We start from the raw sequence: 19,135 nt of genomic DNA, 5'->3' as shown, positions 1-19,135 counted from the left end.
TCTGCATTGTTGCAGATCTCACATTTGATTGGTTAGTTTAGCGCATCTTTTTTAACTAGATAATGAGATCATACCATTTTCAGCTCGGACCATTTCTGAATAGAATTTATGTAGCGAAAGCAATGCCAAAGACGATACTACGATGTTCAGTTTCCGAGGCATGACAGCGCTAGAATCTGCCTGCATTTTCATATTTTATACGGAACGCACTTTTTCGGTAGATGTGCGATGGACCGCAACTACCTAGTAGACTCTTTCCCACCACAGACAATTCTATCAAGATGCTGGATACTACTTTTCGAAATCTTCAAAATTATGTCAACAGTCAACTGCAGATTTCTGACTGTACAGTTGCTTGCGCCATGGGGTTGAGGATCGTATGTGCCACAGATAGGTCAATTAAAAAAAGGCTAATTGCTGAATAATAAATGGATGGAAAATAGAAATTCAATGAATGATCGAATATTCAATGAACAATCTATGTCTACATCGAATTATTTAAATTATTATCACATAAATTAGAATACAATTGATTATTTATTCTTAATATATTAGAATGTTTATTGTTCTTTTAATTGACTATCATTTACTATAACTGACAGAACTACTTGGTAGGTCCTATAAAATAACAATTTTCAGTTTACATTTGTTTAAAGTTTATTATTTTCCTATAATCTACAATTAATAATAGTAAGTGGAAAATCATTAACAAATAATTATAATTAATTTTTCAATAATTGTATTATTTTAGTTTTTTTCTATGATAAGTGCATGAAATAATATTTATATTTAATTAAAATTACTAAAATAAAATAATTTAAATTCTTAAAAATTAAACTCTTTTAAAATGTTAAATAAGTAAAAAATGTGTGAAAATGTGAAACTAAATTGACTTGTTATCGAAAAAGAAAACTCATAATAGGCACTGCCAACTGTTGTAAAATAGTAGCATTTGCCGTTAGCAACAACTATCATAGAGCAAATCATCGTGGCGGTCAGAAATTTTCGTATTGCATCTGATGCTCTGATATTTTATTCTCGAGTCATTATTCTCAAATAAGGACTCGAAAAATGCTTAGATAAAATGTTGTTTGGGTAGTAGAAAATAATTTTGTTGTACTCCATCTCAAAATAATTTTGTTGTACTTAATCAATCGCCTTACAGTAGACGGAGACAAAGTATTTGTTAATTTTAAAATAAGGTCGTAAAATTATTTTTCAGCTTTCAGTTTAAAATTCTGTTAAAGATTTATTGTTTTCTTTCAAAATTTTTTTATCAATAATATCAGACATTTCATATTTTACATTCGATATAAATTTTGAGAACTTCAAAGCTTATATTTAAAACATAGAGTAAATTAATTCTCTAATGTAAGCTACTTTATAATGCTTTCAAATTATATTGTAAAATATACATAATTGTTAAACATTATTACGATATATTAACAATATCGCATAAAAATATTTTATAACATTATGCCACTAGAATTACTGGTTAGTCTTCTAAGATTTCAAGCCTGTTTCTATTTAATGCACTTCGTTGCAGCGTGAAATTATAAAATGAATCCCCCATATGAAAAATAAATATATACTTCATGATCTTGCACTAAAAATAACAATATTTTCATTTGTATTTCCCTTTGGTGAGCTTTCAAATGAAATATTCCCTCGAAGAAAAACAATTTATGCCCTCTTCCCCATATATATTCCATTCACTTCTTCTGTGTGGAAATCTGAACAAGCCAACCAATAAAACCTCGAGGCAGGCACTCGCTTCCTGGCCATCAACCCTCACGCGACGCGGGCACAGCGGTATCGTCCTCATCCTCGTTTCCGAAACCTCGACTACCCTTCAGTCGTCTGCAATATCTCTCTCGCGATACAAGTGTCCCCAATATCGAATCTCTGAGGAGATGTTTGGGAGAACGCGGTGACAGTTCCTCCCCATATTTTGACGACCCCAAGTGGAAGAGGAAGATGTCGTCTGCAAGGGGATTCTCGAATCGCTCAACCGATGTCCTCGTTCCACTAGAATGGCTTTGTTGTCAGAAGGTCTCCTTTATCACCGAAGCCACTCTATTTGTTCCTGGATTTGCAGATTTTATCGCAGAGAATGTTTTCATACTTCCATTTTTGCTATTTTGAATGTCCTATCAAAAGTTTCTGACTTGTCATTCGCTTTTATTTATTCCTATTAGATGAGGGGCATTTTATTTCAGATCTTCAAATTATCATGCAGTTTGCCAAGGCCCGTTTTACCATTCATCGACTTAGATGATTGCCTAGGGTCAACACAACTATAGGGCGCTTGACCATCAAACGAAACTCTTTCGGCGTTTTCTACCACTCATAATAGATAAGGGATTGCAACGTGTATTTAAATAACTATTTCATTAATGATGCTTAAAATAGAATAAATATTACTGAAAACTGTTTATATTTCGCAACTTAAACACTCCATAAATTAAGCTGATGGGGGTGGTTTCCCCAAAACTTCCTCTAATAGAGATATTATCCCAGAGAACGCTTTGGCGTGAATTTAGCCTCTTTATTACCCTGCTGTCGTTGGTGAGTTTTTTGGCGATTAATCCTTGGCGTGCGGTCGAAATCGAGTTTTTGCTCTCAATGCGTTTTTCGTCAACGGTTGTAGTCACAAATTTGCGCATCAGATTTGATATATTTAAGTCATTGCGCTTTTGAATCATCGCGTTTACCTAAGTACAGACGGATAGACGGTCAGCATCTTGTTTGGTTTCGACTCTTTTTATAAGCATCTATATTATAGATGTAAAATATATGCACTGAATTTTATCCATCTAGCTCACCACATATTCAAATAAACAGATTTCCCCTCTACGAATTTGGCTCAAAATGTGATAGAAATATATAAATTGAATAGAGAAATCGTATGTCAAAATTCTTCCGTCTAGCTCAAAACGTTTTTGAATTATCTTTGTCGCAGTCAGACAGATAGACATAATTCCAAAAATGTATATTTCGAACTCAAGGAGATCTAAAACGTGGTTGATACTTCAAAATCTCGAGATGAGAAAGTAAAAACAATATATATATTTCAGGTTTTGCTTTGCCTTGAGGCATGTCAATATATAGTAATTATAATCCCCTTTAACTCTTTATATCCCGGTGATACTTAAAATGACCCTTTAAGAGATGCTGATATCTCCATAATATGACGCTATTTTTCTGACAAAAACACAAGATCTTAACTCCAACTCGTCATAAAGGTGTTATCCCTCCTCCGCATAAAATGATGGACCTTCTCAGACTGGGAACGTCTTTAGTGCTTAGTTACTTATTTTCGATGTGAGAGCTGCCCGCTTTAGAATACAGTAAAGAACGCCAATACTTGACAATTATTAACCATTGGCGAAAAGAACCTATTGGCAGGCGATCTTTGGCGATTTATTGCTGGGTTGCTGTTAATGCACATACACCAGGAAACCGAATGTGTGTATTTTTTTCGATGGATTGAAACTAAAATTTCACAACTGCAGTCACAAGAAAGAAATATCATTTATTTATTTAAATCTCTGCGTTTTTCAGTTATCGTGTTCACGTGCACGTGAAAGTATGCACATGCATGCACACATGCATACACATGCAATTCTTTGACTAATGCTTTGAATTTACACAGTTTCTGAAACTGAAATGCAAACTAAATTGTTATGGTTTTTAATGATAGTGTTCAATATTTGAGAAATTACAGACCGACAGACAAGCAAGACCCTTGAGGGATTTATTTCCAATTTTGATTAGGACTTAAACTTTAATTCCTAACTCAGTCCGTTAAATTTTATCTATCCAGCTGTTTTCGATTCATAATTAGCATGTTATTTTATTTTCGGATAGTTGGACTTCCTATTAATGGAATTCGTTCAAAATTAAATAGAAAACTGTAAATTTAATGTTAAGTCTGTGTACTGAATTTCACCCTTCTAGCTGAAATAATTTTTGAATATCTAGCTCAAAGCCAGAACGAGACAAGCCCAAAATTTAAAAATCCAAAAAGTCCCAAGTCATTTTAGGATTTGGATAAATCTCAAGCATGGAAGTTCGTCCAAATCTCGAGTTCAAATGACTTGACAGTTTCAAAGCGGGGAAAAAATAAAGGCATATGATGTATTGTTCTTTGATTCATTTTTTCAAATGGACCAAATAAATGTAACCCTATTCATTCTTAGTAAAAGTTGAAAAGGAGAATGTTTCTAAAACTTAACTTTTTTTTTTCAAAATTACTTTTAAATAATTCAATTTATATGAACTATTTATTGATAAGTAAAATTCGGAACAAACCAAAACTTTTAACGCAAATGCAAAGCCATTTTTTCAATCCAGGACAAAATGACAAAAAGCAGATCTACCCCAGATATTCCTGGATATCTGGTCACCTTAAGTTAAGAATCTCTGGTTCTAAAATTCTTCTGCAGATTTAGTTGAAATTTTGTTGATTTTCTAATTAGCAACTTGAAGCTATTAATGCAGGCTTAGCACCATTGTACGTTCCTTACAATGTATTACCGACGAGATGCTGGACTCTTCAATAAAGCCATGAACGAGCATCTGCATTGTCATTTAAATCCAGGTCGGAATAGGAAGAGGGTGCTCGGGGGGGGGACAAACGATAAATCCCACTAAAGAGTGTCGTCCCGTTTCGCTCCGTCGACGTCCGTCGTAACTTTTCAGCGGTGTTATCGTCTTCACACATGGTCGGAGGTGCTGGAAAAACTCGACATCATCGAACGTCTTGTTTCGATGATACTGCTCAGCCCCCTCCCCCTCCCCCCATCCTCCAACAAATCCAATGAAGGTGTCAGGCTGAAGAAGGGTGGGGGGGAGCAGAATTTTTTTTCTCTCTCTCTTTTCAGATCATCATTTTGGATGCATGCCAGAGGGAGAGAGATGCTTTTGTCTCTTATTTTTTTTCGAGCACCCCATTCTCTCGTCTGCGGAATTCTTTTGCGGACAGCCCCTTTGCTGTTCTCGGTTTGCGAGCGATATGCACTATCGAACCAAAGATTCTCCGGAAATAGAGGTCCCCGGAATTCCTGGATTTCTAATGAGGAATGAATGTACGTCGGGGAATGATAGAGTGCGCTGGTTTCAGTTTCGTTGATGATTTCAGATTGATGATTCCAATATTTTTTTTATGATTGACGGATTCTGAAGTCTTTGATGTTGTTTTTCGTGAGAAATTGTGTCTCTTCAGATGCTTTCTGTAAGGTTAGAAAATTTAAATAAGAGAAGTTCAAAATCCTCAGTTCACTTTAATGTGATAAAGGCAGATGAAATATTAACGATAAAGCAAAAATATGTTTTGAAATTTGTAAAATTCTCTTAGGACGTTTACTAGTTAAATGAATACTAGTTTACGTCGTTGAATGTGTTTCCATGAGTTATAAGATATCAATATATTATTTACCTAATTTCCTCCTTGTATTAAATGTGTCATCACATTTTTTTTTTTTTTTTTTTTTTTTTGAGTTATCTTAAAGGATCCTATGAAAAAGCGTACTCAAAAGAAATTCAGTTTAAAAATTCAACTTTTGAAATCGACAGAAGTGTGCTTCTTGATGATAATTCCATCAGCAATAGTATGTATCCCCCCCCCTCCTTCCACACAGAAGGATTTTGTTTTCCTAATAGGGTTAGGCTTACGATATTCCCATCATCACTCTTTTGTTCTTAAAAGTTATTGTTGATTATTATTGTCACTAAGAAGGTGTAAGTTTGAGATCTCTCTGAGAAATTTTTTTAATGGATGTACTAAATCACTCTACATGATTTTCTACAGTTGTATCGAATGACGTTTCTAAATTTCACTGAGACAATATTGAGACGTACTTTGTGACCTTAAACCGCAGTTAAATGACGAAGATTACATCTGAACTGTAATCCCCTCTCCAAGTTTCAAGGCAACGCCATCCAGAAATCGTTTCATTCTCAGTATCTCATTCCGAGGTCCATATGTAACGGTTGACGTTTCAAACCTGGAATTTCCGTATCCCGTAGCTGAGACCTCCATCTAGACTATCACGACTTTATTTAACAATTCGGAGATTTCGTGAACTTAAACAACTTTCATATTAAATATAATTTAATAAATACAAAATACCAATGACTGCCGTTTCAAACCAAATTCCATATATATTAATTTTAACATATCGTACTTATTGACTATTAATTGGACATGGTTATGATTTCCATGGCTTGCACATACTTTTAAACAAAATTGTCATCATAACTGTTTAATAACTTGCAGTTTTACTATTCCGTATCGTCATTTCATGCAGAACTTTTCTTTATATTTGTTTGAATATTCTATCCTTTTCCTGAACGATATGTGACATTTTTTACCACCTTGTTTAAATCGTGTCCTCTCTTGCCGTGATTGTCTGCAGATGATTCCCCAAAACAAAACCGATCCCGTGATTAAACAGTTGTGTTTGCACCCGTGGGTCTTTCCGGCGTAGCAGCTGCGATGGCGATGATAAAGCGCCAGAGGCCTCTTTAACCTTAATGAACGAGAGGAAAGAAAGGAAAAACAAAAAACTCCCGAGTCTTGTGGAACAGGCAAACAAAAGACTATGCAAATAGGCTCTTTTCTTCTGAAAGTGGTTGCACAATATATCTTCCCCTCCCCGTCCTTGCCCCCTAATGAGCTTGATAGCAGTTAATGCGGTCTTCTCGACAATCGCCTTGACTTCTACGCATTGATTTTTGCCCGTGCTACCGGGTTGTTAAAAAGAAGGTGTTGCTCTCTGCTCTGGGTGCTGAAATAATGGTCTGCTAACAATTGGAGAAAATTTTCTTTTCCCTTCTTTTCTGGTTGTGGGCTTTCTTTTCTCATTTATAAAAATATGTACTATCATAAAATGAAGGGTCATTTATTTTCTGTGAACTCTTTCCCCCTGGAGCTTATAGTGCCTTTTCATAGAAGCGGGGTAAAGTGTTATATTCTCGTCAACCTGATGTTGAGATAAGTGATAGGTTAGTGGACGCATATGGAATTTCATTGAAATCATTCAAACCAGGTTTCACTACAACTTCGAAAAAAGAAAAAAATTTGTAACTGGGCGAGAGAAATGGGTATTCTCAGAAATCAGGATAGCACTTTCAGATTTTTATCATTCATCAGGTGATTTTATTCTCTATGCTATTACACCCTTGCGGATATTGTGGAAACAGTCTCGGTTCGAGACCGCAGGGCTTCTGATTCGACACTGATTCCATATGAAATGAGTCATACTTGTCGGTACTATGCTCCTCATCTGAACACGATTTAAAACTATGAATACCGTCTCAGAAGATATTCTCGTGTTTCTTCAAGCATAATTCAAAACGTTTTGAACTAGATTAATGAAATTTTATATGTAATCTTTACACCAAATTTGTAGATTTCTATCAAATTTTGTGCAAGCTATATTCAGAAGAAGTCTGTTTGACCGGATGTTCGTATATAACACTATAGCTACAAAATGAGACGAATAAAATTCCTTAGATTTAACATCTATCAAATTTTGAACCAAATCTGTTGTTGTTTCTTATGGCACTTGCCACGGACAAGCCCGCTGTTACGAAGACAGCGATTTAAGCCGGTGGGGGAGCGTCTTTTGTTTTTTTAGTAGCGCCAACTAGGGCCAAGAGTACGACTTTGCTACTCACGCCTCACTCAGTCGGTTGCACAACCCATCTCGCTGATAGAACAACGGAAGAACTACCATGCCCAAACCGGGACTCGAACCCGGGACGCCCAGATCACGGGGAAGACGCGCTACCCCTATGCTGGGACGCTGGCATATTGAACCATATCTAATAAAGGGTTGAACATCGTCTGATTGTACTGCCAGAAGTATGTAAATGCGGTAACTCAAAAACGCAGTGCCTTGAATATATCAAATTTTGGAAGTGATTTTGGGACTGCAATTGTAGCTCCATGTCAAATTTCTTATTAAGATGTACAGTTTAGTTTTACGCATTGTTTAAGCATTTAGTTCAGCGCATTTTTACATGTTAAGTATTTATTTGAATTTATTCTTATTTTATGTTTTATTAACTTTGTGAAAAATACATTCTTTTACTTATTTATTAAGACTCCAGATCGAATGGCATCCATGCTTCTATATAATGTTATTGAACAGATGCTCGATGTTTATAAATATTCTAATGACTAAGTGAATGTATGGGAACCTATAGTAGGAACTTGGGTAAATATTTTTGATTAAGTATTGATATTCTCCTAGCATTTAATCATTCACAGAATTTGTGTTTTTTACAAATTTATTTTGCAATTAAAGAAATTATTTTTTTAAGTAACTTTCTTGTGGTTCCCACCCTCATCCTTCAGCTTAGCGGCCCTAGGCAGGCTGGTTGGAGAACCGCCACTGCAGTAAATCCTTCCAGTCATTTTATCTTATCTCAGAAGGCATGCCCATCTCGAATCCATGCCAGTTAATTGATTTCCAGCAAGATTTATTTCTTTCCTCCGCACACAAACGGCTAAAGGGTGTTTTGTCCGAAAATTCCGATTAGCATTGCGCTGACAGGGTATGAATAGAAGACTGATTATCGTTTTTCAATGATGCTTCGCTCCTCTTTCGGCTATCCATAAATATCCGATAAAGAACTGTTTTGCACTCGGTTCTTGTTTTCTTTTTTTCCCCTTCAGTCTTTTCTTTTTTCATCATAATTCCATGTGCATTCGATGTAATGTATTACAAGGTCATATCTTGTCGGCTTTAAATGTCAAGTCGTCTCTATAATCTCCTTCGAGATTTGATTTACTTCACATCCAGCGTGTGTCAACATTTACAAATTTCGTTGTCGGATTAGATAAAAAAAAATATTTTGGGTGTATATAAAAGAGTTCAAAAGAGTTATGAATTCTTTTATATTACCTCCGTCCCCCCCCTTTTTTTTAATTCTTTAAAATCGAAATGATGGATTTATGTTTGTGATGTCAAAGGCTTAAATGTTTGACCTTGCGCTATTTTTGAGTATAATTTTTTATTTTCAAGCACTGTCATCTATGCGTTTGAAACTGTTTTCTATTTTCTTTTTTTAAAGACATATCTTTTTAAATAATCAATAAGTGTTCCCCCTTGATCAGTGATGGTCCCTATGGGTATTGATTATAAAACTTCGCTCACTTTAATCAATAATTTGCAAAAATATCGGAAGCCAGTATTTTAAGTCTATTTATTATACATAAGTATTTTAAATTGGGAGTGTTTAAAGATAAGATTAGAAACACCTCATTTCTTTGTATATTCATGTACTTGAATGATAGATGAGTGTTGATGCTTGTAAAATAAACGTTGTTCATTGCAATTGTTTCTCTGGTGAAAAATGAATAATGATAACAATAAAATATGCATTAAATGTTTTTTGTGCTTTATTAAACAAGATGTTCTTTTATGGTGAATATTTTTTTATTAAGTAAGAAGACAACGAAGCGTACTCTCTCTTGATTCGCTTCTCGTGAGGAGAACAAGTTCAAAATTCCGATGGTTCGCACCGAAGATGGCACTGATTCTCCTTTTGCAAGCAGCCTTTTGTCTTGTCAGAGGCTGTGCTCATTAGCAATGAAAGCAAACTTTCTTTGAACATCCAAATTTGAACCTGATTACTTTTACCGATTGCATAGTCTGTACATTATTTTTTCAATGTGTGATAGTTCTTTTTAAAGCGACCGAATGTAGAATGAAAAGATTGTCTGGATGAGAGCAACCTTGAACAAAATATGTACCAGTTTTGAGTGAATAATCTAAATTTTTAGATTTCGTGCTTAGTTGAAGGAATTATTAAAATTTATTTTTAAAAAAAAGATGGAGAAAATTGAATTTCAGAATTTTTTCCTTTCTTTACATACTAGACGATTTTGGCTACTCATTGATCTGTCGGGATGAATGGCTGTTAAAAATGAGTAATGAAATATTTTTGTAATATTGTTTGAATGGCTTCCTTGGCAAAATATTTCAAATGAACTCATACTGTATTAAGGAAACTTATAATTCTATACATTGTCATTTTCATTTTCCTCATTTTCAGTTTTTATACTTATGTATCAATTATGTCACAGAAAAGAGCAGCAATGCTTAAAAATTTAAAAACATTTTACACATTTAAAAACATTTCTTCAATGCTTGATTTTTTAATGTAAATAAAACAAAATGTTAAATATTTTTTTTTAAATTAAAAGAATTTTTTTCTGTTGAATTCTACTCAAAATGAAAAATAAACCGAGACATCAACGATAGGTGAAAAAGTCAAGATGAAATATTGGCAGTAATAATGAAAAGGATTTGAGTATCACTTCAATAATCAAATATAATGTTGTGAAATACGATAAAAATATTTTTAAAAATTTAAAATATAAAATGTATTATTGATAGAATAACTTTTTGAATTCTAAGATAACCTAAAAATTTCTTTTGTGCTGTTGTATTTCGGGATTTATCGTAGTAAAATGACAAAATTTCACTGAATTGAATCATTCGAAATTCTAATTGAAATTTCAAAAATATATTTTCGTAAGTGAACATTTCCAACATCCAAAATATACTTGCGTCCATTTTGGTAATCTTGTCCTGTAGAACCCCAACATACATAAACACAGACATGCACACACATTCATCTTTATAATTAGTAAAATTAGAAGTAGAGATTATATCTGAAAATGGCGCGCCATCCATGTTTGGACGCGTTTTAAACAGTTGTTTGGTACGTATAAGTGCAGTCATAAAAGACACCCTGTGGAAACAGATAAAAATCAACTTCTTAATAATACGGGACAGAGTGTCAATATTATGCAGATATTTAATAATTGAATTCATTTATATTTTTTACAAACTTATTCATTTGGCAGTTAGGTTATTAATACTTTCTTAAATGACCTGTCTATGCTCTTCCTCAACTCTCGGAAGCTAGGCAGCTACCTCATCAGAATTCCGCATTTGGGACGTCTACTATTTACACCAGTGAAATGAAGACTCGAATTTGGACTACTGCTTGAAGCGTAAAATCTCCTCGAACCAACTTCATCTTATAGTATTTAGCTCCAAAAATGACCCAAAACGAGCGGAATCTCATATAACGCGCTTCTGTGAAAGGGAATTCCTGTAAAGCGAAGAAAGAAATGTAACTTTTTTTCTCATTTTTTAGAATGATATAGACAATTCCATAATGCATTTAGTTCCATTTAATATTTTCATAGCTTTTATAACCCCCCCCCCTTTTTTTTTCCGACCGACTGAAGAAAAAGAATGGACGTAGAACTGCAAGCCATTGCAGTCACAAGATCACATGCCAAATTTCATTTATTTAAGTCATTCGTTTTATAAGCGTTGCCCTTTTGTATGCACGTGAAAGCGGAGACCCACAGACTGTCGGCCCTTTGGGAAATAGGGTTCTTAATTTAATAAGTCTCTGCATTTTATATGCTGAAACTGTGGGTAAAATTTTATTTATTTAAGATGCTATGTTTTTTATTTAGCACGTTTATATGCATGCGTAAGTGCATATTGACAGACGATCAACCTCTTCTCTTATTTCGTTCGACACTTTAGATGTTAAATGTGTGTACGAAATTTTATCCATTTAGCATTTTATATTCGAGCAACTGGACAGAAAACTTCCTCTGAATGAATTTCGTTAAAAATGTGTTAGAAATCGTGAAATTTCATGTAAACAGAATCAACCTTCATTCGTCTAGCTGAAAACGTTTTTGTGTTCTCTTGTTCATAGGCAAGCAGGCAGATATAATTCCAAAAATGTATTTTTCGGATGAGGGAAAATCCGAAATGTGGAGGTTGTTTAAGATCTCTTCAAATTTTTTAATGATGACAGTATTTTGTATACTTCCTATATGAGAAAATAAAAAGTAATTAAATTCTTACTAGTGATATGCGCCATTGGAAATCAGGTCCCTATTTGAGCTTCTATGAATGCATCTGATGCTGCATTTCTCATATCCCTACGCTGTACAGGAGCCAGCTCAGGTTTTATTTGAAACGGTTGTTTTAAAGAAAAAATGGCCCTCAGTCCTCTTTTTTTTTTTTTTTTTTCTATCGGGACAAAATTTTCTCCTCGAAGTTAGAAACTATTTTCTTCTGCTAAGTCGACTGCGGATGCTTTTAGTTGAACCGTGTCTTCAGATTCGGTGAAAACGTGTAAAACAAAACACTCTCCTTTCCTTCCCTCCTTCACATAGGACTTGGTGGATAGAATTCTCCCCCCTCCCCCCTTCTGATCCTTCTTCTATACGAAACTTTAAAAAGAAAAAAAAAGCCGATGGCAAAGAACTTCCACCGTTCCATTGCTTCGCATTTCGAAAAAGAACCAAAAATACGAAACGGATTTCTGGATCTATTTGTGTCTGCGAGCGAATGTCGGGTGGTTAGAGGGGGGAGGTAGAAAAGGGGGAATGAAAAATCGGACTAGATGATAGGACAGAAATAGAAGTGCAGACAGGTACTGACCAGAGAGCCGCCAATCGCGGTATTTTCTAGAGTGACAGTTCCAATTGGGTCGCCGCGACCCCTGTCGGTGGCCGGACTAGCTTATCTGGCGAGAAAACGTCAGAAAATGATTGCTTTTTGACGCTCCCGGAGTCCGGCTTTTGTTGTAATCGAGTGAATTTGTTTGTTTCTTTGGCCGGATTTCATTTACTATAGTGAGGAGAATAAGAAATGATGCTGTTGATCCCGCCCCCCTCCCCTTCTCTTCTCTTTTTTCTTCTTGGAACTGAAAAAAAAAATTAACTTGTATCATGCTAGATTTTTATGAAACATCTTTAAATTTTCTGTTGGTTTATATAGAAGAAACATTTTAATTCAGTTTCTTTGGGGTTTCTTTGGGCTGCTCAGATTTGAATTTTTTCTTCAAAAACTTCCTTTCACTTCTTTATACTAGAGTTAGTGAAATCTTTACCTGTCTTATTTTACATATATATCACTTATAAATCTATTTCATCAAATGAATGAAGGCTTTATGAATAAAATAAAATATTTTTGCAAATGCAATAAATGAAATAGATTTTATGTTTTGCACATATCTGAACAAATTGAGTAATCGAATTTGTAATTATAAAAGACCAGTCCAAGAATTGCAGCATATTCATAGCACAAAATGAGTAGCTTCCTATTAATAATTGCATATATGACAATCTTTCATTAATTATTAAATAAATTCTGAATATTGTAATGATGCTTATTCAAATAATTAACCGTCCTGATTATTTTCGTCGTCGACTATTTGCTTAAACAAATTCAGTACAAAGAACTAGATGTCGAATGAAGTCGAGCCAGTCCCACTTTTTGACTGATTCGAATTCTTGATGGATTTAAATTGAAAATGGGCGATGATTCCGATTTTGACTTATAAGTAGATAGTTCGAATATAAAGTTTCCTAAAATGAACGAGATTTCATTTTTAAATTGAGCATTTCTAAAATTATTGGGCTCCCAAATAAGTCGAAACAGTCTCTGGTTTGGCTCTTTGTCGGAGTTCCTTCCCTATTTAGGACACCACGTTTTCACAAAATGCGCTCACGTTTCAGTTTAGTTTCCATTTTCTCGTATTTGTAAAATTTTATCTTTTTCTCATTCCAGCCACCCCAGCAGAAACGGAAGCGGACGTTGCCCTGTACGTCGGTGTGTTCGTTGCCGTCGCCGTCTTCATTGTGGTCGTCATCGCGATGGTGATGTTGGTGCGGCGCATCAAAGGGCGGGATCCCTGCATGTACAGAGGAGCGGGAACAGGTAGGGACAAAGTTGTGCATATCGTATAACGGCCATTACGTTTTCCACTCCTTTTAAGTTCACTTAGTCTTTACAACCTAATCAACAACAGTCTTACAACCTGAAAATCACTTCTGAGATATTCGAATGCCTCATAGTTTTTATTAATATTACTATTTATTCATTAATATTTTTAACTTTCATTTAGGTTATATGCGACAGAAAATCTACTTCTGTCTCATGGAGATTCCGTTGTTGTTACTACACAACGCAGTTGTTTAATGTTCTACTAGTACTGAGCTGTTGATTGTAAAAATATTTCCAAGAGTCCTTGGAGCTAAATAGGCGTCATTTCTCATTGGACTCGTCCCTGTGAACTTGAAGGAAGGATCTACACATTCCAGACATCCTATGCTCGTGGATGATATCATTTAGAAATCGGTTATTTAGAGTTATGGATTTGGTGCTTCTGAGTTCGCTGGTGCACAACTTTTTAATTATTTCCCCCGTCAGAAACAGCTAGAGATCTCTGAAATAACCTTCAGAAATCCATCCCATTTTTGGTGATGCTACGAATATCTTCTATCTCCTTTAATGCAATTGATTTTACACAATTTAAGCGAAAGCTAACTTAAAGGTTTTTAAATGTCTACAAGGATTTACTACAAATGCATTTTTTTTTCCATCAACTCGGCATTAACATTTATGTGAACATCAGTGAAACATTTTATTATTATAATCAAACAACCATTTTCTTATTTGAACAAAAGCGAATTTTGTAATCCATGTATTCACGGTCAAAAATATCTCAGGGGGACGCGATTCATTTTGAAAATGTTCCGATCACTCGAATCTGCAATGGGATAAATCTCAGATTCGAATTGAAAAAAGAAAAGGCATTTTTTTGCCATGTTACTTGAAAACTCATTGTTACGAAATGGCCTTGTTTAACAGTTTGCGTTAAATCAACACCTTGAACTTTAAATAGTCATTCATTGGGTAGTATTTCTTCTGATTTTTTTTTTTCTTTCATTAGGCAATATCAATGCTGAATTTTCAATAATCCTTACTTAAAAAGAAATTTCAATTTGCCTCGCCCCTCACCCAAGGTGCAAAATTCGGTTCTGTCGCATTCCACATCCATTTTACACGCGCAATCCGCATCCGAACAAGGGAGGAAGAAAAGAACTCTGCGTTCCGAGAGAAGCTTGCAGTTTCTAATAATACGTTGGAGAATATTTTCACTTCTGAGAAAAGAGTTCCAAGAGTGCTTTGCTCGTTATATTTTATGTCTGAAGAAAGATTTACGTAAAAAAAAAATGAAATACTTCTGAAATTGCCATATTAGAAGAAAGAAATGAATAAGTATTTCGTTTGTACAACGCAAAAGAATCAAAATTTCAGCTAAACGTCCAAGCAGGTTAGAATCGTTGGAGACCAGTATTATTTTCTAAGAGTGTGAATCCGTGTGAACTTCGAAATTATTGGCAACTGATGAATGAATACAAGACAAACTGTGTGCAGCTGATTTAAATGATGAGGGGGAATGTGAAGACGTTGTTCCATCATCCTTTAGAGACTCCGTCGAAAAGCTGCGAGCTTATCTTCTTTATGCCAAAACATCAGTGAAAAGCCATTCGGTGAACTTCATTCCATGCACTTAAGACTCACAAACAATCACACGACTGTGAAAAAATTTTTTTCTATATATAGAATTGGAGTAAAAAGAATAAAGGCCTGCTCACATAAAATAAGAAATGTATTGTTTGCATTCAAGTTATTCCATAAATGTAAAATGTTTTTCACTTATATGATAAACGTTTAGTTTTGAAATTTAATGATTGTCTTTAATATTTGCAATATACACTAGAATATACTAATATTATTCTTTCAAAGGAATCATTTTAAATGATTTCGCATTTGTAGCATTATATTTGTAAAAGTCAAAGTTGCTGTGTATTCGAGAATAAATCTTTTCATTTATACATCATTCTACTTCAGTTCGTTGAAAGATGAGTAAGCGACGCTCTACTGTTGTAGGAAAAGTTAAAATATTATTTTAATCTCGTCATTTTATTTGTGTACTTGAATGTGCGGTCTTACAATGGACTTCTGTACTACCTCATAAGTTCTTCTTGTAGGGAAAAAATATAATAAAGGTGTTTAATAACGATATAATTATTATTTTCCCCCTGCGCCTGCATTCATTTTGCGTCATTGTACATCTGCTTATTCATCGTTATTAAATGAATTCAACAATGGATTAAGAAAATTTATTACTTGAATTATTTTGGATTTGAAGAAAGAAAGATTCTTGATTCATGAGTTAGTTTTTCATTATTCAATTTTAGCGAAACATTTAAATTTAAAATAAATTGTAAGCTATTTTAAGTGCAGTTCATCAATGGATTAATGGAATAATGTATGTCATGGCTGAGGATCATTACTCTTGTGAAGAAGTTCATAGTCCTCTGGCAGAGCTCTTAACGAATGGTTTTCTAAAGCTAGTAGACCAATGAACCTTTAGCAATGAGTCATTCTTTAATGGTGACTCTTTTAGCCAAGTTTTCCTCCAAGCGCAAAAGTGGGCCAATTTCACATCGTTCTCCCTCTAGCAAATCAATTTACTCTCATGTTTTGAAGCTGAATCGAATTTGTACTTAGATCTCCTTGATTGATAGAAGATCTGATTTTCATAAATCCTTGAGCGATGGAAAATTCTCGCCAGGCTCGATCAAACTGAATAAGAACCACCCATCTAAATAAGATTTCTTAAAATATATTTTTCTTTAATCTTCATAAATATTGGAAATCAATTCATTTTTCTACATTAAAAATGAATTTATTATTATAAGTAAAGCACGCTGTATTGTTCAATTCAAAGTATGCTAATGTATTTTGTTTCTAAAGTCATTTTAACAATGTGTTCATCTATTAACACTTCATTTTCCTTTATAAATGAGCTCTTCGAAAATCAAAAAAAAAAAAAAATGTAATTAACTTTTAAAGTCGTTCTCAAAAGAGAGAATCTTAATGCTTCACCACTGAATGCAAGAATCTCCTCGAACCATTTCTTGCGCAAAAATTGCTCAAGAGGGTGAAAAAAGACAAAGAAAAATTGCTCTCTTTTTATTGTGCCGTTTATTAAGCAATATTTAACTTCCGTTCGCTGAGAGGTGCCTTCCTTGATTAAGTCTTTCGCCCCATTATTCAGTAGAAGGGGCCTTTCTTCAAATGCAAACACCCGGCAGTACTGCTCCACTTTGTGAGCGCTGTTGCTATCGCTCCACCGTCCTCACAACAGGTCCAACGAGATGGCGCATGCTGCAGAAAAATAAATTTGGAACGAAAGGAACAAAAAAAAAAAAAAAAAAAAAAAAAGACCAAAAAAATTTTATTATGAAATATGTTTGACTTGACAAACAATGAGCTTTTCCTCCCTTTAAAGATAACCCAGTACTACATATACACATGCGTGCATCGACGACGATATATACATCTTTAAGAGATGCGAGGGGGGAGCAACGTATAATGTAACGTTTTTCTTTTTTAAATCAAAGGAGAAAGGATAAGAGGGTACATTTATCAAGAGAAAGACTGGGTTTCCAAAATTCGATAAATCTATCGAAGGACAAAACCGATATTTGAGGGGAAGAATTGACTTTTTATGTTTTTCTTGTTGATTCTTTTTCTCCGCCCGGCTCTTTTTCTCCCCTTCTTCTGCTTTCATGAATGGAATTTAGAACAGAATGGCTCTGCGTTGTGTATCGCTAGTCGCTTATCCACTGGGAGGGGAAACGCTTCCGTTTAATTGGTTTTTGAAGTTTTTGTGATCTTATTTGTGACTCTTTAAATCCGCTTTTGAAAAATCGACCCGCCCGAAATGTCAGCGGTGTAAACAAATTAAAACATTTCTTTCTTTTATTGTTTCGGTCTTTTTTATTTTATCCCCCCCCTTCCCTTTCACTCGGCAGTTTTGTAGATTTGTTTTTTACGGTGAGAACTTTCGAGAGCTGATCTATCACAGAATGTTGAAAATGAAAAAAAAAAAAAAAATGTTGGAAAGGGGGTGGGGGAGTTGCTGATTCTGTGTTATATGTGTGCTGTCATACATTTAAAAAGATAAATAACTCTTTTATATTAGTAATGTTAAAAAAAATAGTAACTAGTCAAATTAGGTTTTTTTGTTTTTTGTTTTTTGTTTGGCAAGCAAATAAATCTTTTGTGTATTTTTATCACACAAAGAAGTTACTTTAATAACACATTTCGTTTTTTTTAATGAAATACGTTTACACGTTACTCAGAAATAAAGACAAATGCCCTGTGTGCGCTCTAGTGGTTTTATATCTTTTTGAATTAATAATAATGATAATTGTTCTACGATTAGCAGTCTTTATTCCGCCCGTCAGTTGAGACCACGATAACATAGCGATAAGATTTCGGTTTCAGGGCCAAATGATACCAGATTCGAAATCCAAATCGGCTTAAAAACGGACATGTAAATGGCTCAGTTGCCGTCCTCATCATCTGAATACGATTCAGAATGACGAGGTCCGTCTCAAAATAGCCTTAGAGGTTGCTTCAAATGTAATATAACTAAATAAATAGACAATATAACAAAGCTAAACCACCCACCAACAGCCCATTGAATTCAAACATGGCTGATAATCCTATGCCGAAGAAAGAAGATTTTGAGCTTTATCTTCTCACAAACGGTAAACCGATATGTTTAACAATGAAATCGGTTGACTGTTGGTGGTTTGCCTCCGAGCTCAACGGAAGCGTGTATTCATTTCTGGGAATGTCCTCCTGGGGCACCTACTCGATATATAGGGGCTAGAATAAACTTCCGCGCGTTCCCTTCGGTGCTCCGAGGTACTTTGAAAAGTTTCAACACTTTTCCGGTATCCTGTTTCCCCGGTGTCGTTGATTCATAGACTTCCTAAACTGTGCCAGTTCCAAAATTGCAGCCTGAACCAGCCATTGTAGATAAATCAGTTTGAAGGGAAAATAAAGAAAAGGCATTACATACCATGTCATGCAAATTAAATAGCATATACTGTGCAAAACCCCGACCAATCCAGGGGCCAGGCAAGGGATTGGATGGAGCCGCTGAAGAGCAAACCCGCCTAGCCCGAAGAAACAAACCATACCAGCAACGATACCATACCAACAACGACCCTTGCAACGATAAAGAACCCTCTAGAGGAAACGCATATTATAGAAAAGAATAGAAAGATGAAAAAGACACATTACATTTTATATTACATATAAAGTTGTGAAACGTTAAAAATGCATAAAATATATTAAATGAGTGTTAGCTTTTTACATTAGGAGAGAGCTAAATACAAAAGATTTGACAAAATGTCCCTAATAGA

The 19,135-nt window shown here is 34.7% G+C and overlaps 1 protein-coding gene across 1 annotated transcript in view; it reads left to right on the top strand.

Annotated features, from left to right (window-relative positions):
• LOC129964002 (netrin receptor UNC5C-like) overlaps nt 1-19,135 on the top strand; it is a 353,390-nt gene that overhangs the window by 287,631 nt on the left and 46,624 nt on the right. The window contains exon 6 of the mRNA XM_056078651.1: nt 13,629-13,778. Within this exon, the coding sequence (XP_055934626.1) occupies nt 13,629-13,778 (150 nt within the window). The remainder of the gene's footprint in view (nt 1-13,628; nt 13,779-19,135) is intronic.

Source organism: Argiope bruennichi, chromosome 3, assembly GCF_947563725.1.
Source record: "Argiope bruennichi chromosome 3, qqArgBrue1.1, whole genome shotgun sequence".
In the NCBI taxonomy this organism is placed as follows: domain Eukaryota; kingdom Metazoa; phylum Arthropoda; class Arachnida; order Araneae; family Araneidae; genus Argiope; species Argiope bruennichi.
This window is presented reverse-complemented; position numbering and strand designations above follow the sequence as displayed.